Genomic DNA, 23,006 nt, shown 5'->3' with positions numbered 1-23,006 from the left:
AAATGGGGAGGGTCATGCTTTTTCAATTTTAGTCAAGGGAATAGATTACTATTTTTTAAATCTAATTCGGGGGAGGGTCATGTGATTTGTTATTGATGAAATTTCTATATTTCTCAGTGTTTTAGAACTACACTGAACAAAAATATAAACGCAACATGCAACAATTTCAAAGATTTTACTGAGTTTCATATGAGCCCTTACGACGAAAAAACGTATATGTGACATTTAAAAAAAAAAGAATGAAGTAACCATCAAACATAATTATTTAATATCCTCAATGTTAAATTAATTGGTTTCGTGAGACTTTCGGAAAAAAACGTAATGTAAGTTACACAACTATGAATGGATGAACAAGCACTTTCGTTTTCTGCTGCCGATGAAAATGTCAGAGAGAGGATAAAAATCAAACTAAAGGACAGGCAACGAAAGACAGAGGGCTGTGGAGAAACCTCATATTAATCGCAAGGTACAAGAAATAAACTGAGAATACATGGCCAAAAAAGGTATGTGGAAGAACAATCTATCAACCAAGCTAACGACGTTATGTTGTTCTGTGTTGGCTTGCTTGTGTAACTTGACAGAGCGAAACATATCAGCTAATAGGCAATACATTAAGAAAGTGGTTACTAGATTATTCAGGAGAAAAGTATAATTTACATCTATCCACCTGGCTATGAGTAACGTTGCACCTGCATTAGGGAAAAGGGAAAAGTGTGTGCCTAAACTGTTAACTGCATTAGGGAAAAGGGAAAAGTGTGTGCCTAAACTGTTACCTGCATTAGGGAAAAGTGTGTACCTAAACTGTTAACTGCATTAGAGAAAAGTGTTTGCCTAAACTGTTAACTGCATTAGGGAAAAGTGTTTGCCGAAACTGTTAACTGCATTAGGGAAAAGTGTTTGCCTAAACTGTTAATTGCATTAGGGAAAAGTGTGTACCTAAACTGTTACCTGCATAAGGGAAAAGGGAAAAGTGTGTGCCTAAAATGTTACCTGCATAAGGGAAAAGGGAAAAGTGTGTGCCTAAACTGTTACCTGCATTAGGGAAAAGTGTGTACCTAAACTGTTACCTGCATAAGGGAAAAGGGAAAAGTGTGTGCCTAAACTGTTACCTGCATTAGGGAAAAGGGAAAAGTGTGAGCCTAAACTGTTACCTGCATTAGGGAAAAGGGAAAAGTGTGTGCCTAAACTGTTACCTGCATAAGGGAAAAGGGAAAAGTGTGTGCCTAAACTGTTACCTGCATTAGGGAAAAGTGTGTACCTAAACTGTTACCTGCATAAGGGAAAAGGGAAAAGTGTGTGCCTAAACTGTTACCTGCATTAGGGAAAAGTGTGTACCTAAACTGTTAACTGTATTAGAGAAAAGGGAAAAGTGTGTGCCTAAACTGTTACCTGCATTAGGGAAAAGTGTGTACCTAAACTGTTAACTGCATTAGAGAAAAGTGTTTGCCTAAACTGTTAACTGCATTAGGGAAAAGTGTTTGCCTAAACTGTTAACTGCATTAGGGAAAAGTGTGTACCTAAACTGTTACCTGCATAAGGGAAAAGGGGAAAGTGTGTGCCTAAACTGTTAACTGCATTAGGGAAAAGGGAAAAGTGTGTGCCTAAACTGTTAACTGCATTAGGGAAAAGGGAAAAGTGTGTGCCTAAACTGTTAACTGCATTAGGGAAAAGGGAAAAGTGTGTGCCTAAACTGTTAACTGCATTAGGGAAAAGGGAAAAGTGTGTGCCTAAACTGTTACCTGCATTAGGGAAAAGGGAAAAGTGTGTGCCTAAACTGTTAACTGCATTAGGGAAAAGGGAAAAGTGTGTGCCTAAACTGTTACCTGCATAAGGGAAAATGGAAAAGTGTGTGCCTAAACTGTTAACTGCATTAGGGAAAAGTCTGTGCCTTAACTGTTAACTGCATTAGGGAAAAGTGTGTGCCTAAACTGTTACCTGCATTAGGGAAAAGGGAAAAGTGTGTGCCTAAACTGTTACCTGCATTAGGGAAAAGGGAAAAGTGTGTGCCTAAACTGTTACCTGCATTAGGGAAAAGGGAAAAGTGTGTGCCTAAACTGTTGCCTGCATTTGGGAAAAGGGAAAAGTGTGTGCCTAAACTGTTACCTGCATTAGGGAAAAGGGAAAAGTGTGTGCCTAAACTTTTACCTGCATTAGGGAAAAGGGAAAAGTGTGTGTCTAAACTGTTACCTGCATTAGGGAAAAGGGAAAAGTGTGTGCCTAAACTGTTAACTGCATTAGGGAAAAGTGTGTGCCTAAACTGTTAACTGCATTAGGGAAAAGTGTGTGCCTAAACTGTTAACTGCATTAGGGAAAAGTGTGTGCCTAAACTGTTAACTGCATTAGGGAAAAGTGTGTGCCTAAACTGCTACCTGCATTAGGGAAAAGGGAAAAGTGTGTGCCTAAACTGTTACCTGCATTAGGGAAAAGTGTGTGCCTAAACTGTTACCTGCATTAGGGAAAAGTGTGTGCCTAAACTGTTACCTGCATTAGGGAAAAGGGAAAAGTGTGTGCCTAAACTGTTACCTGCATTAGGGAAAAGTGTGTGCCTAAACTGTTAACTGCATTAGGGAAAAGTGTGTGCCTAAACTGTTACATGCATTAGGGAAAGGGGAAAAGTGTGTGCCTAAACTGTTAACTGCAATAGGGAAAAGTGTGTGCCTAAACTGTTAACTGCATTAGGGAAAAGTGTGTGCCTAAACTGTTAACTGCATTAGGGAAAAGTGTGTGCCTAAACTGTTACCTGCATTAGGGAAAAGGGAAAAGTGTGTGCCTAAACTGTTAACTGCATTAGGGCAAAGGGAAAAGTGTGTGCCTAAACTGTTAACTGCATTAGGGAAAAGTGTGTGCCTAAACTGTTACCTGCATTAGGGAAAAGGGAAAAGTGTGTGCCTAAACTGTTAACTGCATTAGGGCAAAGGGAAAAGTGTGTGCCTAAACTGTTAACTGCATTAGGGAAAAGTGTGTGCCTAAACTGTTAACTGCATTAGGGAAGAGTGTGTGCCTAAACTGTGACCTGCATTAGGGAAGAGTGTGTGCCTAAACTGTTAACTGCATTAGGGAAAAGTGTGTGCCTAAACTGTTACCTGCATTAGGGAAAAGGGAAAAGTGTGTGCCTAAACTGTTAACTGCATTAGGGCAAAGGGAAAAGTGTGTGCCTAAACTGTTAACTGCATTAGGGAAAAGTGTGTGCCTAAACTGTTAACTGCATTAGGGAAGAGTGTGTGCCTAAACTGTGACCTGCATTAGGGAAGAGTGTGTGCATATACTGTTACATGCATAAGGGATGGTGGAAAATTGACAAAGGAGCGCAAATTGCAGCTTTTCAGAGAATTCTACACAGTCCCATACAGGAAGGAGCAGGCTTGGAGCAGGTGAGATCCAAAATGACTGAATAGCCATATTATTGTACACTCATTAACCGTTGAAGCAGATGAAACACCAGTAGAAGTTGTAATCCTGCTGTGCTGGTCTGACGAGGGAGTTATCATTCTTCATGTAGTGTAACCTATACCGGGATATTCAAGCAGATTGTCTATCATCATTGTTACTCGTAGTTCTGGGTTCATGGACCTGTGTAGATGTTACATTGTTCTAGCTTATTTTTCTTCTTCTTATGATATTATTTATGCTAGGCTAGTTAGGGACATGTAGAGCTACTTCATACATTCATTAAAATGGGTGTAGAGAGTTATACAGGCATTAGTTTATTTTTGTAGCTTAATGAGATATTAGTGCCTGACTAGTACATGCCTGACTAGAGAATGTGTGTGTGTGTGTGTGTGTGTGTCTGTCTGTACCTGTGTAGTCTCAGCCCAGGAATGAGCAGGGAGATTATAATAATAATAACAGGGGGAGACAGTGGGGAGAGTCAGAGGGATCAGACTTCTCACTGACTGACTAATATAATATAATGTTGCAAACCTGTGTGTATGTGTGTTTACAACCCAGCTCACAGTGAAGCGAAGACAGCAGCCTCAGGTACACTTTACAACAGGGAAGCCAGAGACCGACTGTCTGCAAGAAGACATTCATGTCAGTATATCAATTGACAAACAGCTGTGTACAGGCATGATTAGGCTGTTATTATGTCTACATTTCTTACTTAAATCAGAAGTCTTGTTCAATGTATGAGTTTTGGTACCTCTTACTCTGAATCACGTGGTCATATGGGTGAAAAGTTTATTGTGTTATATGCGTAATGTATGTCCTGTCAGACTCCATTCTGTTTCTAGGATGAATAGCCAGATGAACCATACCCCTTGCACAATATTTTCTGTATACTTCACCCCTACCATCTCGCCACTGACTCAACGAGCCAGCATCGGCAGACCCAGATAAGAAGCAGATGACATTAACGACCACATACCCTTCACAAGGAGCAACACCAGACAAACTGGGAGCTTGACTTGGACCCATCAACCCCTCGGCATTTGTGAGTCTGTGCAAACTGTGTGTGTGATTGAAACGTGGAGGGTGGAGGTTGAAACCGCAATTCATTCTTCAAGAGCACACTTCTCCAGTGAGCCAGTGGCCATCGAAGGGGAGCATTTCCCCACTGAAGTCGGTTTATGACGTCGAACTGAAGTCAAGACCCTGGTGAGGACGACGAGCACACAGATGAGCTTCCCTGAGACGGTTTCTGACAGGCAGAAATTATTCACTTGACAAACCCACAGTTTCATCAACTGTCCGGGTGGCTTGTCTCAGACAATCCCACAGGTGAAGAAGCCAGATTTGGAGGTCCTGGGCTGGCATGGTTATATGTGGTCTGTTGTTGTGAGGCTGGTTGGATGTACAGCCAAATTCTCTAAAATGACGTTGGAGGTGGCTTATGGTAGAACATTTAACATCCAATTCTCTAGCAAAAGATCTGGTGGACATTCCTGTAGTCAGCACGCTCCCTAAAAATTTGAAACATTTGTGGCATTGTGTTGTGTGGCAAAACTGCACATTTTAGAGTGGCCTTTTATTGTCCCCAGCACAAGGTGCATGATCATGCTGTTTAATAAGCTTCTTGATATGCCACACCGGCCAGGTAGATGGATTGTCTTGGCAAAGGAGAAATGTAAAAAAATGTAAAAAATGATGTAAAAAAATTACAGGCTAGTTGAGGTAATCTGTACATGTAGGTGGGGGCAAAGTGACTATACATAGGTAACAAACAAACAGTGAGTAGCAGCAGTGTACAAAAGGGGGGTGAATGTAAATTGTCCGGTGTCGATTATATGAATTGTTCAGCAGTCTTATGGCTTGGGGGTAGAAGCTGTTGAGGAGCCTTTTGGTCCTAAACTTGGCACTCCGGTCGGTACTGCTTGCCGTGTGGTAGCAGAGACAGTCTATAACTTGGGTGACTGGAGTCTTTGACAATTTTATGGGCTTTCCTCTGACACCGCCTATTATGTAGGTCCTGGATGGCAGGGAGCTTGGACCCAGTGATGTACTGTGTCGTACGCACTACTCTCTGTCGCGACTTACGGTCAGATGCCGAGCAGTTGCCATACCAGGCGGTGATGCAACTGGTCAGGATGTAAACTGTGGAACACAGAGAGACACTTGGACATCAAAAGTTTGTATAATTTAACAATATTTATATTTTTGAGAATGTGGGAGTGGTCCGTGGACACTTAAGGGACAGTCATATCGAGTGTGTTTCATTTGGTGGACATGAAGGACAGGAAACACACATTACTGTGTCTTTGGTTGTGTACACTTCTCAATTATGGGGTTTACATCTACATTTTGTGAAACGTATATGATTACATATGAAACTATTTGTGAAAAGATTAAATGTGAATCCTTCTAAATGACAATATGGATTTTCATATGAAGTTTAACTAGTCAGTGGCCACGCCCCCGTGAGTACAGACATTTACATCGGCATAATGGATGACCGCCTTCTTCCACAGAGTATAAAATCACCTGTGACAAAATTGACATTTTATGCCAAAGAGACCCACGGTAAGCCGGAAGTCTCGAATGGTTAAGAAGACTAGAAAACAGAGCTGATGCTACATATTGAAATGGTTAAGAAGACTAGAAAACAGAGCTGATGCTACATATTGAAATGGTTAAGAAGACTAGAAAACAGAGCTGATGCTACATATTGAAATGGTTAAGAAGACTAGAAAACAGAGCTGATGCTACATATTGAAATGGTTAAGAAGACTAGAAAACAGAGCTGATGCTACATATTGAAATGGTTAAGAAGACTAGAAAACAGAGCTGATGCTACATATTGAAATGGTTAAGAAGACTAGAAAACAGAGCTGATGCTACATATTGAAATGGTTAAGAAGACTAGAAAACAGAGCTGATGCTACATATTGAAATGGTTAAGAAGACTAGAAAACAGAGCTGATGCTACATATTGAAATGGTTAAGAAGACTAGAAAACAGAGCTGATGCTACATATTGAAATGGTTAAGAAGACTAGAAAACAGAGCTGATGCTACATATTGAAATGGTTAAGAAGACTAGAAAACAGAGCTGATGCTACATATTGAAATGGTTAAGAAGACTAGAAAACAGAGCTGATGCTACATATTGAAATGGTTAAGAAGACTAGAAAACAGAGCTGATGCTACATATTGAAATGGTTAAGAAGACTAGAAAACAGAGCTGATGCTACATATTGAAATGGTTAAGAAGACTAGAAAACAGAGCTGATGCTACATATTGAAATGGTTAAGAAGACTAGAAAACAGAGCTGATGCTACATATTGAAATGGTTAAGAAGACTAGAAAACAGAGCTGATGCTACATATTGAAATGGTTAAGAAGACTAGAAAACAGAGCTGATGCTACATATTGAAATGGTTAAGAAGACTAGAAAACAGAGCTGATGCTACATATTGAAATGGTTAAGAAGACTAGAAAACAGAGCTGATGCTACATATTGAAATGGTTAAGAAGACTAGAAAACAGAGCTGATGCTACATATTGAAATGGTTAAGAAGACTAGAAAACAGAGCTGATGCTACATATTGAAATGGTTAAGAAGACTAGAAAACAGAGCTGATGCTACATATTGAAATGGTTAAGAAGACTAGAAAACAGAGCTGATGCTACATATTGAAATGGTTAAGAAGACTAGAAAACAGAGCTGATGCTACATATTGAAATGGTTAAGAAGACTAGAAAACAGAGCTGATGCTACATATTGAAATGGTTAAGAAGACTAGAAAACAGAGCTGATGCTACATATTGAAATGGTTAAGAAGACTAGAAAACAGAGCTGATGCTACATATTGAAATGGTTAAGAAGACTAGAAAACAGAGCTGATGCTACATATTGAAATGGTTAAGAAGACTAGAAAACAGAGCTGATGCTACATATTGAAATGGTTAAGAAGACTAGAAAACAGAGCTGATGCTACATATTGAAATGGTTAAGAAGACTAGAAAACAGAGCTGATGCTAAAACATGATTGAAATGGTTAAGAAGACTAGAAAACAGAGCTGATGCTACATATTGAAATGGTTAAGAAGACTAGAAAACAGAGCTGATGCTACATATTGAAATGGTTAAGAAGACTAGAAAACAGAGCTGATGCTACATATTGAAATGGTTAAGAAGACTAGAAAACAGAGCTGATGCTACATATTGAAATGGTTAAGAAGACTAGAAAACAGAGCTGATGCTACATATTGAAATGGTTAAGAAGACTAGAAAACAGAGCTGATGCTACATATTGAAATGGTTAAGAAGACTAGAAAACAGAGCTGATGCTACATATTGAAATGGTTAAGAAGACTAGAAAACAGAGCTGATGCTACATATTGAAATGGTTAAGAAGACTAGAAAACAGAGCTGATGCTACATATTGAAATGGTTAAGAAGACTAGAAAACAGAGCTGATGCTACATATTGAAATGGTTAAGAAGACTAGAAAACAGAGCTGATGCTACATATTGAAATGGTTAAGAAGACTAGAAAACAGAGCTGATGCTACATATTGAAATGGTTAAGAAGACTAGAAAACAGAGCTGATGCTACATATTGAAATGGTTAAGAAGACAGAGCTGATGCTAAATTGAAATGGTTAAGAAGACAAAACAGAGCTGATGCTACATATTGAAATGGTTAAGAAGACTAGAAAACAGAGCTGATGCTACAGAAATGGTTAAGAAGACTAGAAACAGAGCTGATGCTACATATTGAAATGGTTAAGAAGACTAGAAAACAGAGCTGATGCTACATATTGAAATGGTTAAGAAGACTAGAAAACAGAGCTGATGCTACATATTGAAATGGTTAAGAAGACTAGAAAACAGAGCTGATGCTACATATTGAAATGGTTAAGAAGACTAGAAAACAGAGCTGATGCTACATATTGAAATGGTTAAGAAGACTAGAAAACAGAGCTGATGCTACATATTGAAATGGTTAAGAAGACTAGAAAACAGAGCTGATGCTACATATTGAAATGGTTAAGAAGACTAGAAAACAGAGCTGATGCTACATATTGAAATGGTTAAGAAGACTAGAAAACAGAGCTGATGCTACATATTGAAATGGTTAAGAAGACTAGAAAACAGAGCTGATGCTACATATTGAAATGGTTAAGAAGACTAGAAAACAGAGCTGATGCTACATATTGAAATGGTTAAGAAGACTAGAAAACAGAGCTGATGCTACATATTGAAATGGTTAAGAAGACTAGAAAACAGAGCTGATGCTACATATTGAAATGGTTAAGAAGACTAGAAAACAGAGCTGATGCTACATATTGAAATGGTTAAGAAGACTAGAAAACAGAGCTGATGCTACATATTGAAATGGTTAAGAAGACTAGAAAACAGAGCTGATGCTACATATTGAAATGGTTAAGAAGACTAGAAAACAGAGCTGATGCTACATATTGAAATGGTTAAGAACTACAACTCTACCAAAGGACAAGATCAGAAAACATGAAGCGGTAGCTACATTTTGAAATGATTGTTAACGTCCCCACGTTGAAATGGCTAAGAAATCTACAAGCTAAAGAACAACTATTCAGACTGCAGCTGTTTAAATACTTTAGTCCAGTAAATGCATTTCCGAATGGTACTCTGAAGTACCCATTATAACCTCTACAAGGACTTCTGGGGAACGCAACCAGAGACTCTCTGATTGAACTATTATCCAGCAGACGGACCAGCGACCACAGAGAGGGACAACAAAGGCATACATTTATTTTAGTTTTATTTAACCTTTATTTTATGTCTAGGAGGCTGACCAAGGCATCTGTCGTCGACCTGCCCTTTCTGCATCCAAATTGTTTTGGGTCAAGCTTGTGGCCGATGTCTTCCATTATCCAATCGGTGGCATGGGTTAATTCACACTGTTGATAAAATGGGGTAAGGAGTCAAACTGATGGAGGCTTAAGTCATGTTGATGTATGATCTGGTCAGGCATAGAATAACCTTCCGCTATCTAAGACAAATTCAGATTGAGGAATACATTCAAACAGAGCACACAACACCCATGTGCATAACACTCCTCACCCCTCCACCCTGATAGGTGTTGTGTGGTGAACATTCTGGAACAATATGGTTGTAATTCATCACCAAGTGGGTGCTACACATCAGTGGTGGATAAGGTGTATGTAGAGTGCTTTGAGAGGTCTTTCTGATTTAAACATTTTTTAACATTTAAACATTCACTTAAACTAAAACAAAAGATAACTTCAAACATTTGACTAATATGGTAGTCAGTATGCAGAAGTGTATGATACCTGTTTGATACATGTTTCAAAATGGATATCTTATCCTGAATATTAGGGACAATCGATATTGACAATGGATCAAGTATTCCTGGTTGGCTGGGCAACTAGTTAGGTGTTAAGAAGAGAATGTTGAAAAGGATGTCAGCTGCCAAATTCTTATTGACTATCACCCAATTGTCATCTGACAATTGCTACAATTAATAAATAAGGCCCGGGGGGGGTATATGCACTTCCCATTTTCTAAATAACCCCCAGTTCACTCATGGCTTTCCCACTTTTTTTTGTCTTTCATAGTCCGCACGTCTCCATCGTATTTCTTCCACTTTCTTCATGCTCATTGTCCCTCCTAGTGGAAACCACCTTCCTTGTGCCACAGTGGGATCTCACTTGTTGTCCCACTAAGACCAAAACAGATGGGATGTCGTATCACTGCAGAATGCTGTGGTAGCCATGCTGGCTGGTTAAGTGTGCCTTGAATTCTAAATAAATCATAGACAGTGTCACCAGCAAAGCACCCCACACCATCACACCTCCTCCTCCATGCTTTACTGTGGGAAATACACATGCTTGAGATCTTCCGTTCAACCACACCGCGTCTCACGAAGACACGGCGGTTGGAACCAAAAATCTCCAATTTGGACTCCAGACCAAAGGACACATTTCCCAGATTGACTGACCTTCAGCTGTTCTAGCCATAAAATGGACCTTGTCACAACACCACTGATTTGCTCAAACGCATTAAGAAGGAAAGAAATTCCACAAATTCACTTTTAACAAGGCACACCTGTTAATTGAAATGCATTCCAGGTGACTACCTCATGAAGCTGGTTGAGAGAATGCCAAGACTGTGCAAAGCTGTCATCCAGGCAAAGTGTGGCTATTTTAAGAATCTCAAATACAAAATATATTTTGATTTGTTTTAACACTTTTTTAGTTACTAAATGATTCCATATGTGTTATTTCATAGTTTTGATGTCTTCACTATTATTCTACAATAGAAAATAATACAAATAAATAAATAAAAACTCTTGAATGAGTAGGTGTTCTAAAACATTTGACTGGTAGTGTATTTGTGTGTGTCACATATACACGTGGCATGTGCTTGGGTACCACATTGACATCTCTGATCTGCTCGCCTCAATAAATGAATGGCAGAAAATAGTAGACAGGATTAGCTGTTTGTATCTAGTCTACTAATAATTGCATAACGGTGCAAGTTAGACACATGTTATCTTTTGTTTGCATGTGAGCATGTCTTTTTTTTGTCGGTCCTGTCAATGTTGAGTGATCACACATGCCTCAGCACACATAGGTTACTTTGCCTGCTCGCAAATTTGTGCTAAAAGTGGAAATGTTTCATAGTATTTCTGATTATCTTAAGTCTATCAAAAGTGTGCGAGTTTGAGCTTGTGTCCACTAGGCCTATGGATTTATTTATTTTATCAGCATGAATTACATTGAGCAATTACAAGTCCCACTTTTATTCCATAGGATTGAATACGCGCTATGCAGCTGTTGCAAGAGTGCATTTTTCACTCGCTGTCCACTGGTTTCATAAACAATGATTTATAAGCAGCTTATTAAACTTATTGAATTCAACCATTATTGGGTTCAAATACACATTTAGATTTGTGAACAGCCATCCACAACAACCACAATACGTAAGGCGCAAATATCTAAATGACAGAGCAGTAGTGTGATTCACATCAAAATGTGCTAGCTAACTCGCTTGTTAATTGTTTCACAGAATCAATATATAATGTAGAAATCTTAGGTAATCAAATTAATGAACCACTCCATGTGCATTTCCAACAACTCCCCCTTGTTACATGACAGCTCTGCAAACATTCCCATTTTCACTGAAGAACCTGTTATTTTTCTGCAGTCGGAACGCATGGAATCTCATATTTCAAGCCATCAGTACTGGACGTGAATGAATTTGCAAAAGAAACTACGCAAGCAAACAAAGAGTCGAGAGCTCTTATTCCGATGCGATTTTGGCTACCTGCACACAGGTAAAGTAACCTACCACGCAGGGTTGCCAGGGCTCAAAATCAAATGTCGAAACAAACGATGTCTCAAAACCCGCCCAAAAGGCCTGAAACGAGACATTTCTATTTTTTGCAGCAAGATAGGAGTTTAGCCAATAAAACCTTTTTCCATAACGCCATCGAGCGAATTAAGGACTATCGACTTCATTTGTTAAGATGTAGGAGCCCTATTCGGACGGGATTAGTTGTACTGGAGGAGGTCGAGTAATGTAATTATGTCCACTAGCACAAAACACCACATCTTTCATTTTAGTCCCATCCGAATCTGCCATATATATCAGTGACATGGCAGGAGAGTAACAATTCCAGTCAGAATAACCTACAGCTTTTTGGCAAACTACAAAGTCCTCTGATAATACCAGTCCCGTGCGAATTGACATCCCTGTGTTATGAAAGAAATGTCTGAGTTTGACAGGTGTTGCTTGCGGTTTGCGCTAGAAAACAATAACTGATTCAATAAATTGGATCAAGTGCTGCGCATAGCATATATATGAAGAGCCTACATGTATCAGTTTTCACAGTGAATGCATTTGTTCATACTTTTAATGAATTACAGGGCACTTTGGAAAAAACTAAACCGTCGAATCGTCCTCTGGAATGATGGACATACTAGTCATGATTGGTTGATGGTAGGTGAAGGCGGGGGGAAGGGGGGCGGCTCACTTCCTTGACATCTTCCTTCACAACAGCGCTGTGCTGCTCCGCGAAGCCAAAGAAGTATGAATGCCCTGACTTCTGCAGAGGCGGTATCACCGTAAATGTTGCACGGCCAATGCAGACATCGGATTGACCATGCAGCGCCTTTCAACCAATGCTCTCAACACACACACACCTCCGGCACACCCCATCACTCACTCACTATATTTTTTAAAAAGAGAAATGCCATGGCGGCCGCCGTGCAACATAGAAGTAGCCCGAAAACCTGCAAACTGCGACCAATACATTTTCACCCTCAACCTTGTTTTCAAAGTAAAAAATTGCAGACATTGCAACCTGCTACAACGGAAGGGTATTGAATTACAGCTGGCAATCTTTGAAGGGTGGGGACACACTGTAGAGCAGGCCTATTGTAGGGTGTGTGGTCTCAATTGTGCTCTATTTTAAGGTCTTTTTTTTGCCTATTTAAAAGGTTAGGGTTAGGTTTAAAATCACATTTTAAGAAGATACATTGTAGAAATAGGCAGTGTTAATGACTTTGTGGCTACATTTGTGTCACATTGAAACTCCCTGAGCTCTTCAGTAAAGCCATTCTACTGCCATTTTATACTCCTGTTAGCAACGGGTGTGGCTGAAATAGCCGAATCCACTAATTTGATGGGGTGTCCACATACTTTTGTGTATATAGTGTATATCATGCCGTGTTCCAGAGGTATGACAAAACATGTATTTTTATTGTTCTAATTAGGTTGGTAACCAGTTTATAATAGCAATAAGGCACCTTGGTATTTGTGGTATATAGCCAATAGCCTATATATACCACGGCTATGGGCCACATCTCCTCTGGCCTTATTGCTTAGTAATAGCAGTCAAAACAAGTTAAATTGACACCCATTGATGAAAAAATGATCTGGCGAATTTAATAAGGGCAAATTATATTTTCTCTTGCGTCATTCTTAAACTTGCAATAATTATTACTGTTATGGAAAACCGAATTATGCTTGTTTTAAGCCCTAAGCCCTATTACCATTCCAAGAACGACAGATTTGTACTTTTTTTATTTATTTATTTCACCTTTATTTAACCAGGTAGGCAAGTTGAGAACAAGTTCTCATTTACAATTGCGACCTGGCCAAGATAAAGCAAAGCAGTTTGACACATACAACAACACAGAGTTACACATGGAGTAAAACAAACATACAGTCATTAATACAGTATAAACAAGTCTATATACGATGTGAGCAAATGAGGTGAGATAAGGGAGGTAAAGGCAAAAAAAGGCCATGGTGGCAAAGTAAATACAATATAGCAAGTAAAACACTGAAATGGTAGATTTGCAATGGAAGAATGTGCAAAGTAGAAATAAAAATAATGGGGTGCAAAGGAGCTAAATTAATTAATTAATTAAATACAGTAGGGAAAGAGGTAGTTGTTTGGGCTAAATTATAGGTGGGCTATGTACAGGTGCAGTAGTAATCTGTGAGCTGCTCTGACAGTTGGTGCTTAAAGCTAGTGAGGGAGATAAGTGTTTCCAGTTTCAGAGATTTTTATAGTTCGTTCCAGTCATTGGCAGCAGAGAACTGGAAGGAGAGGCGGCCAAAGAAAGAATTGGTTTTGGGGGTGACTAGAGAGATATACCTGCTGGAGCATGTGCTACAGGTGGGAGATGCTATGATGACCAGCGAGCTGAGATAAGGGGGGACTTTACCGAGCAGGGTCTTGTAGATGACATGGAGCCAGTGGGTTTGGCGACGAGTATGAAGCGAGGGCCAGCCAACGAGAGCGTACAGGTCACAATGGTGGGTAGTATATGGGGCTTTGGTGACAAAACGGATTGCACTGTGATAGACTGCATCCAATTTGTTGATTAGGGTATTGGAGGCTATTTTGTAAATGACATCGCCAAAGTCGAGGATTGGTAGGATGGTCAGTTTTACAAGGGTATGTTTGGCAGCATGAGTGAAGGATGCTTTGTTGTGAAATAGGAAGCCAATTCTAGATTTAACTTTGGATTGGAGATGTTTGATATGGGTCTGGAAGGAGAGTTTACAGTCTAACCAGACACCTAAGTATTTGTAGTTGTCCATGTATTCTAAGTCAGAGCTGTCCATAGTAGTGATGTTGGACAGGCGGGTAGGTGCAGGTAGCGATCGGTTGAAGAGCATGCATTTCGTTTTACTTGTATTTAAGAGCAATTGGAGGCCACGGAAGGAAAGTTGTATGGCATTGAAGCTTGCCTGGAGGGTTGTTAACACAGTGTCCAAAGAAGGGCCAGAAGTATACAGAATGGTGTCGTTTGCGTAGAGGTGGATCAGAGACTCACCAGCAGCAAGAGCGACCTCATTGATGTATACAGAGAAGAGAGTACCTTGTCAGCTCGGGGGTTTGAACTTTCAACCTTGCTAGTCCAACGCTCTAACCACTAGGCTACCCTGCCGTCTTGATGGCGTAATGGAAACAGGTTTTATTGGCTAAATTTGGAAACTCCTATCTTGCTACGAATTTTTTTTAAATGTCTCGTTTTCAGACCTTTTGGGCGGGTTTTGAGACATCGTTGTTTAGACATTTGATTTTGACCCTGGCAACCCAGCGTAGGAGGTTACTTTACCTGTGTGCAGGTAGCCAAAGTCGCATCGGAATAAGAGCTTTCGACTCTTTGTTTGCTTGAGTAGTTAGGATAAATCTATGTGTTCGGATTTAGACTATATGTAAGATTGTCGTCCATAATTTAGTTTGTAATTTGAAACAATCCCGGAGCATTCCAGATGGAATGATATCTGGAACGTGTACTTTCACTTGTACTTACTAGCATACAGGACTGTCAAACTCGGACCGAAGGAAATGGCAGGTAGCTTTTTTGGGAAAGTTATATACTGCTTTTGGTTTATTTTCTCGGTGAGTAGCCTATACTATTTTTTCCCCCGCTTATTGATTTGTAGGAAAGTAATTTGTCCTTGACATAGTCATTGTGCACTGTTCAGCCGCTCAGTCTGGTCCATTCGATAATTAGTCATTCAGTGGTGATTTACCATGTTAAAGTGTAACTCTAATCACACTGCATTGAGTGTACAGAAAATTGTCTTCATTTTGTATATTTTGGGGGGGAGATTTATTAAACGAGGCAAGCCAGTTAAAGAACAAATTCTTATTTTCAATGAGGGCCTAGGAACAGTGGGTTAACTGCCTGTTCAGGTGCAGAACGACAGATTTGTACCTTGTCAGCTCGGGGGTTTGAACTTGCAACCTTGCTAGTTCAACGCTCTAACCACTAGGCTACCCTGCCGCCCCAATTATCTTGATGGCGTTATGGAAACAGGTTTTATTGGCTAAATTTGGAAACTCATATCTTGCTGAAAAAAATAGAAATGTCTCGTTTTCAGGCCTTTTGGGCGGGTTTTGAGACATCGTTGTTTAGACATTTGATTTTGACCCTGGCAACCCTGCGTAGGAGGTTACTTTACCTGTGTTCAGGTAGACAAAGTCGCATCGGAATAAGAGCTTTCGACTCTTTGTTTGCTTGAGTAGTTAGGATAAATCTATGTGTTCGGATTTAGACTATATGTAAGGTTGTCGTCCATCATTTAGTTTGTAAATTTGAAACAATCCCGGAGCATTCCAGATGGAATGATATCTGGAACGTGTACTTTCACTTTTACTTACGAGCATACAGGACTGTCAAACTCGGACCGAAGGAAATGGCAGGTAGCTTTTTTGGGAAAGTTATACTGCTTTTGGTTTATTTTCTCGGTGAGTAGCCTTATACATTTTTTTTCCCGGTTATTGATTTGTAGGAAAGTAATTTGTCCTTGACATAGTCATTGTGCACTGTTCAGCCGCTCAGTCTGGTCCATTCGTTAATTAGTCATTCAGTGGTAATTTACCATGTTACAGTGTAACTCTAATCACACTGATTTGAGTGTACAGAAAATAGTATTTATTTTGTATACGTTTTATTGGATATTTATTTAACTAGGCAAGCCAGTTAAGAAAAATTCTTATTTACAATGACGGCCTACCCCGGCCAAACCCGGACGACGCTGGGCCAAAGAAATAGGCAGGGTTAATGACTTTGTGGCTAGCCAGTGACGACCCTATTGTGGTGGTTAAACAGGAAATACAACAACATGATCATTCATGATCATGATGATGATGCATCATAAAATAAATAACATAAAACCTAGGTTACAAATATGTTGACATCATATGCATGGTAACAAATGAACACTTCTGTGAAAACTACAGGTTTATTAATACTGTACACTCTTAGGGAGTGAACGTTATTTATAGTAATGGTTACATGGAGAAAATCGGACCTCTGAAATGAAAATGGATGGCCCTCCCTTCAGCAAAATATATATATATTTTATTTAACCTTTATTTAACTCGGCAAGCCAGTTAAGAACCAATTTTTATTTACGATGATGGTCTACTCCAGCCAGACCCTAAAAGGATGATGCTGGGCCAATTGTGCACCACCCTATGGGACTCCTAATCACAGCCAGATGTGATACAACTGGATTCAAACCAGGGACTGTAGTGATGCCTCTTGCACTGAAATGTAGTGCCTTAAAACGCTGCGCCACTTGGGGGCGCAAGTATAGACATAGGCCTCGGTTTACTATGAAATAGTTTATCATTTATTTTACTAGGCAGGGGTGCTCAACTCTTACCCTACGAGGTCCAGAGCCTGCTGGTTTTCTCTTCTACCTGATAATTAATTGCATCCACCTGGTGTGCCAGGTCTAAATTAGTCCCTGATTAGAGGGGAACAATGAAAACAAGCACTGAAACTGGCTTCGAGGTCCAGAGTTGAGTTTGACGGTTAGAGTGTTGATCAAGGGTGTGTAGAAATGCACAGTCATCTTGGCACTCCTCCCCCCCAAAAATATGCATTTATTAATGTCTACATTATGACATGTTTAATCCATTGCAGATAACTGCAAACATTTACATTATATTGTGTGAGCTCACATAAAAAACTATGAAAACATATCTAATCAAATCAAGATTTATTTACAGCACATTTCAGACATGGAATGCAACTCAATGTACTTCACAGGACAAAACTAATAAAACCAATGAAAATAAAAACTGAAATATTTGCTACACAACAAACATAAGAGGATAAAAAACTAAATAAATACAATAAAATCGGAACGAGTAAAAAGCACAATAAGGAAAAGCAATGCTAAAAAGGTGTGTTTTAAGATCTCTTTGAAATATGTCCACAGTTTCGGCCCCCTCAGGTTCTCTGGCAGGCTATTCCAGAGTCTGGGAGCATAATAACTAAAGGCTGCCTCTCCATGTCTCTTGGTCCAAGGCTTTGGGATAGTTTAAAGGGACCTACTGGGTAAATAACGTAAAAGCATGTCTGGCATGTATTGTGATGCACAATTATGGATTCATTTAAAAACCAATAGAAGAATCTTAAAATGAATTCTAAAACTCACAGGCAGCCTGTTATGCAGGTGAAGGAGGACCCAAACGCGACTTAACAGAAACAGAGTTTATTAATGCTCAAAACCGAATAACTGAACTCCTCTAGATAGTAGAGGGGAAAACAACTGGAGAAGCGGCCACAGACTGCAGGTCGCCGGGTAGGCGCAGGCCGTAGTCAACTGAGACACCTGCTCACACGCAGCGTCTGAAGAAGGCACAAAACACGACAGGACAGGGTGATACACAATCACGGCAAAAAACACGACAGGACAGGGCGAAACGCAATTACAGCATGGAATACAAAACAAGGAACCGATGGAACAGGAACGGATCACAAAGGAATAAATAGGGAGTCTAATCAGGGGAAAGGATCGGGAACAGGTGTGGGAAGACTAAATGATGATTAGGGGAATAGGAACAGCTGGGAGCAGGAACGGAACGACAGAGAGAAGAGAGAGCGAGAGAGTGAAAGGGGAGGGGAGAGAGAGGGATAGAACCAAACAAGACCAGCAGAGGGAAACGAATAGCATGGGGAGCACAGGGACAAGACATGACAATAAATGACAAACATGACAGTACCCCCCACTCACCGAGCGCCTCCTGGCGCACTCGAGGAGGAATCCTGGCGGCAACGGAGGAAATCATCGATGAGCGAACGGTCCAGCACGTCCCGAGACGGAACCCAACTCCTCTCCTCAGGACCGTAACCCTCCCAATCCACTAGGTATTGGTGACCCCGTCCCCGAGAACGCATGTCCATAATTTTATGTACCTTGTAAATAGGTGCGCTCTCGACAAGGACGGGAGGGGGGGAGGGAAGACGAACGGGGGTGCGAAGAAAGGGCTTAACACAGGAGACATGGAAGACAGGATGGACGCGACGAAGATGTCGCGGAAGAAGCAGTCGCACAGCGACTGGATTGACGACCTGGGAGACACGGAACGGACCAATGAACCGCGGAGTCAACTTACGAGAAGCTGTCGTAAGAGGAAGGTTGCGAGTGGAAAGCCACACTCTCTGGCCGCAACAATACCTTGGACTCTTAATCCTGCGTTTATTGGCGGCTCTCACCGTCTGTGCCCTGTAACGGCAAAGTGCAGACCTCACCCTCCTCCAGGTGCGCTCACAACGTTGGACAAACGCTTGAGCGGAGGGAACGCTGGACTCGGCAAGCTGGGATGAGAACAGAGGAGGCTGGTAACCCAGACTACTCTGAAACGGAGATAACCCGGTAGCAGACGAAGGAAGCGAATTGTGAGCGTATTCTGCCCAGGGAGCTGTTCTGCCCAAGACGCAGGGTTCCTGAAAGAAAGGCTGCGTAGTATGCGACCAATCGTCTGATTGGCCCTCTCTGCTTGACCGTTAGACTGGGGATGAAACCCGGAAGAGAGACTGACGGACGCACCAATCAAACGACAGAACTCCCTCCAAAACTGTGACGTGAATTGCGGACCTCTGTCTGAAACGGCGTCTAACGGGAGGCCATGAATTCTGAATACATTCTCAATAATGATTTGTGCCGTCTCCTTAGCGGAAGGAAGTTTAGCGAGGGAATGAAATGTGCCGCCTTAGAGAACCTATCGACAACCGTCAGAATCACAGTCTTCCCCGCAGACAAAGGCAGACCGGTAATGAAGTCTAAGGCAATGTGAGACCATGGTCGAGAAGGAATGGGGAGCGGTCTGGACGACCGGCAGGAGGAGAGTTACCCGACTTAGTCTGCGCGCAGTCCGAACAGGCAGCCACGAAACGGCGCGTGTCACGCTCCTGAGTCGGCCACCAAAAGCGCTGGCGAATAGACGCAAGAGTGCCTCGAACACCGGGATGACCCGCTAACTTGGCAGAGTGAGCCCACTGAAGAACAGCCAGACGAGTGGAAACAGGAACGAAAAGGAGGTTACTAGGACAAGCGCGCGGCGACGCAGTGTGCGTGAGTGCTTGCTTAACCTGTCTTTCAATTCCCCAGACTGTTAACCCGACAACACGCCCATAAGGAAGAATCCCCTCGGGATCAGTAGAAGCCACAGAAGAACTAAACAGACGGGATAAGGCATCAGGCTTGGTGTTCTTGCTACCCGGACGGTAAGAAATCACAAACTCGAAACGAGCGAAAAACAACGCCCAACGAGCTTGACGGGCATTAAGTCGTTTGGCAGAACGGATGTACTCAAGGTTCTTATGGTCTGTCCAAACGACAAAGGAACGGTCGCCCCCTCCAACCACTGTCGCCATTCGCCTAGGGCTAAGCGGATGGCGAGCAGTTCACGGTTACCCACATCATAGTTGCGCTCAGATGGCGACAGGCGATGAGAAAAATAAGCGCAAGGATGAACCTTATCGTCAGACTGGAAGCGCTGGGATAGAATGGCTCCCACGCCTACCTCTGAAGCGTCAACCTCGACAATGAATTGTCTAGTGACGTCAGGAGTAACGAGGATAGGAGCGGACGTAAAGCGTTCTTTTAGAAGATCAAAAGCTCCCTGGGCGGAACCGGACCACTTAAAACACGTCTTGACAGAAGTAAGAGCTGTGAGAGGGGCAGCAACTTGACCGAAATTACGAATGAAACGCCGATAGAAATTAGCGAAACCTAAAAAGCGCTGCAACTCGACACGTGACCTTGGAACGGGCCAATCACTGACAGCTTGGACCTTAGCGGAATCCATCTGAATGCCTTCAGCGGAAATAACGGAACCGAGAAAAGTAACGGAGGAGACATGAAAAGAGCACTTCTCAGCCTTTACATAGAGACAATTCTCTAAAAGGCGCTGTAGAACACGTCGAACGTGCTGAACATGAATCTCGAGTGACGGAGAAAAAATCAGGATATCGTCAAGATAGACAAAAACGAAAATGTTCAGCATGTCTCTCAGAACATCATTAACTAATGCCTGAAAAACAGCTGGCGCATTGGCGAGACCGAACGGCAGAACCCGGTACTCAAAATGCCTAACGGAGTATTAAACGCCGTTTTCCACTCGTCCCCCTCTCTGATGCGCACGAGATGGTAAGCGTTACGAAGGTCCAACTTAGTAAAGCACCTGGCTCCCTGCAGAATCTCGAAGGCTGATGACATAAGGGGAAGCGGATAACGATTCTTAACCGTTATGTCATTCAGCCCTCGATAATCCACGCAGGGGCGCAGAGTACCGTCCTTCTTCTTAACAAAAAACCCCGCCCCGGCCGGAGAGGAAGAAGGCACTATGGTACCGGCGTCAAGAGACACAGACAAATAATCCTCGAGAGCCTTACGTTCGGGAGCCGACAGAGAGTATAGTCTACCTCGAGGAGGAGTGGTCCCCGGAAGGAGATCAATACTACAATCATACGACCGGTGAGGAGGAAGGGAGTTGGCTCGGGACCGACTGAAGACCGTGCGCAGATCATGATATTCCTCCGGCACTCCTGTCAAATCGCCAGGTTCCTCCTGAGAAGTAGGGACAGAAGAAACGGGAGGGATGGCAGACATTAAACACTTCACATGACAAGAAACGTTCCAGGATAGGATAGAATTACTAGACCAATTAATAGAAGGATTATGACATACTAGCCAGGGATGACCCAAAACAACAGGTGTAAACGGTGAACGGAAAATCAAAAAAGAAATAGTCTCACTGTGGTTACCAGATACTGTGAGGGTTAAAGGTAGTGTCTCAAATCTGATACTGGGAAGATGACTACCATCTAAGGCGAACATGGGCGTAGGCTTATCTAACTCTCTGAAAGGAATGTCATGTTTCCGAACCCATGCTTCGTCCATGAAACAACCCTCAGCCCCAGAGTCTATCAAGGCACTACATGTAGCGCCCGAACCGGTCCAGCGTAGGTGGACCGACAAAGTAGTACAGGACTTTGATGGAGAGACTTGAGTAGTTGCGCTCACCTGTAGCCCTCCGCTTACAGATGAGCTCTGGCTTTACTGGACATGAATTAACGAAATGTCCAGCAACTCCACAATAGAGGCACAGGCGGTTGGTGATCCTCCGTTCCCTCTCCTTATTCGAGATGCGAATCCCTCCCAGCTGCATGGGCTCAGTCTCAAAGCCAGAGGGGGGAGATGGCTGCGATGCGGAGCAGGAAACACCGTTGATGCGAGCTCTCTTCCACGAGCCCGGTGACGAAGATCTACCCGTCGTTCTATGCGGATGGCGAGAGCAATCAAAGAGTCCACATCTGAAGGAACCTCCCGGGAGAGAATCTCATCCTTAACCACAGCGTGGAGTCCCTCCAGAAAACGAGCGAGCAGCGCCGGCTCGTTCCACTCACTAGAGGCAGCAAGAGTGCGAAACTCAATGGAATAATCCGTTATGGACCGTTCACCTTGGCATAAGGAAGCCAGGGCCCTAGAAGCCTCCCCACCAAAAACTGAACGGTCAAAAACCCGAATCATCTCCTCTTTAAAGTTCTGGAAATCGTTAGAGCAAACAGCCCTTGCCTCCCAGATAGCTGTGCCCCATTCTCGAGCCCGGCCAGTGAGGAGTGAGATGACGTAAGCAACCCGAGCTCTCTCTCTAGAGTATGTGTTGGGTTGGAGAGAGAACACAATCTCACACTGCGTGAGAAAGGAGCGGCACTCAGTGGGCTGCCCGGAGTAGCAAGGTGGGTTATTAACCCTAGGTTCTGGAGGCTCGGCAGGCCAGGAAGTAACAGGTGGCACGAGACGTAGACTCTGGAACTGTCCAGAGAGGTCGGAAACCTGAGCAGCCAGGTTTTCCACGGCCTGGCGAGCAGCGGACAATTCCTGCTCGTGTCTGCCGAGCATGGCTCCTTGGATCTCGACGGCAGTGTAACGAGCGTCAGAAGTCGCTGGGTCCATTCTTTGATCGGTTCCTTCTGTTATGCAGGTGAAGGAGGACCCAAACGCGACTTAACAGAAACAGAGTTTATTAATGCTCAAAACCGAATAACTGAACTCCTCTAGATAGTAGAGGGGAAAACAACTGGAGAAGCGGCCACAGACTGCAGGTCGCTTCGGGTAGGCGCAGGCCGTAGTCAACTGAGACACCTGCTCACACGCAGCGTCTGAAGAAGGCACAAAACACGACAGGACAGGGTGATACACAATCACGGCAAAAAACACGACAGGACAGGGCGAAACGCAATTACAGCATGGAATACAAAACAAGGAACCGATGGAACAGGAACGGATCA

General features: G+C 42.3%; 1 protein-coding gene across 1 annotated transcript in view; it reads left to right on the top strand.

Moving 5' to 3' along the window:
• The first annotated feature begins 15,611 nt into the window (after positions 1 to 15,611).
• Positions 15,612 to 23,006, top strand: part of LOC124044450 (lymphocyte function-associated antigen 3-like) — an 11,502-nt gene continuing 4,107 nt past the window's right edge. Inside the window, exon 1 of the mRNA XM_046364082.1 lies at positions 15,612 to 16,162. Within this exon, the coding sequence (XP_046220038.1) occupies positions 16,111 to 16,162 (52 nt within the window). The 5' untranslated portion in view covers positions 15,612 to 16,110. The remainder of the gene's footprint in view (positions 16,163 to 23,006) is intronic.

The sequence above is a fragment of the Oncorhynchus gorbuscha genome, linkage group LG09 (assembly GCF_021184085.1).
Source record: "Oncorhynchus gorbuscha isolate QuinsamMale2020 ecotype Even-year linkage group LG09, OgorEven_v1.0, whole genome shotgun sequence".
NCBI classification, from domain to species: Eukaryota; Metazoa; Chordata; class Actinopteri; order Salmoniformes; family Salmonidae; genus Oncorhynchus; species Oncorhynchus gorbuscha.
Note: the sequence above shows the minus strand (reverse complement) of the source record. Positions and strands in the feature narration are given on the sequence as shown.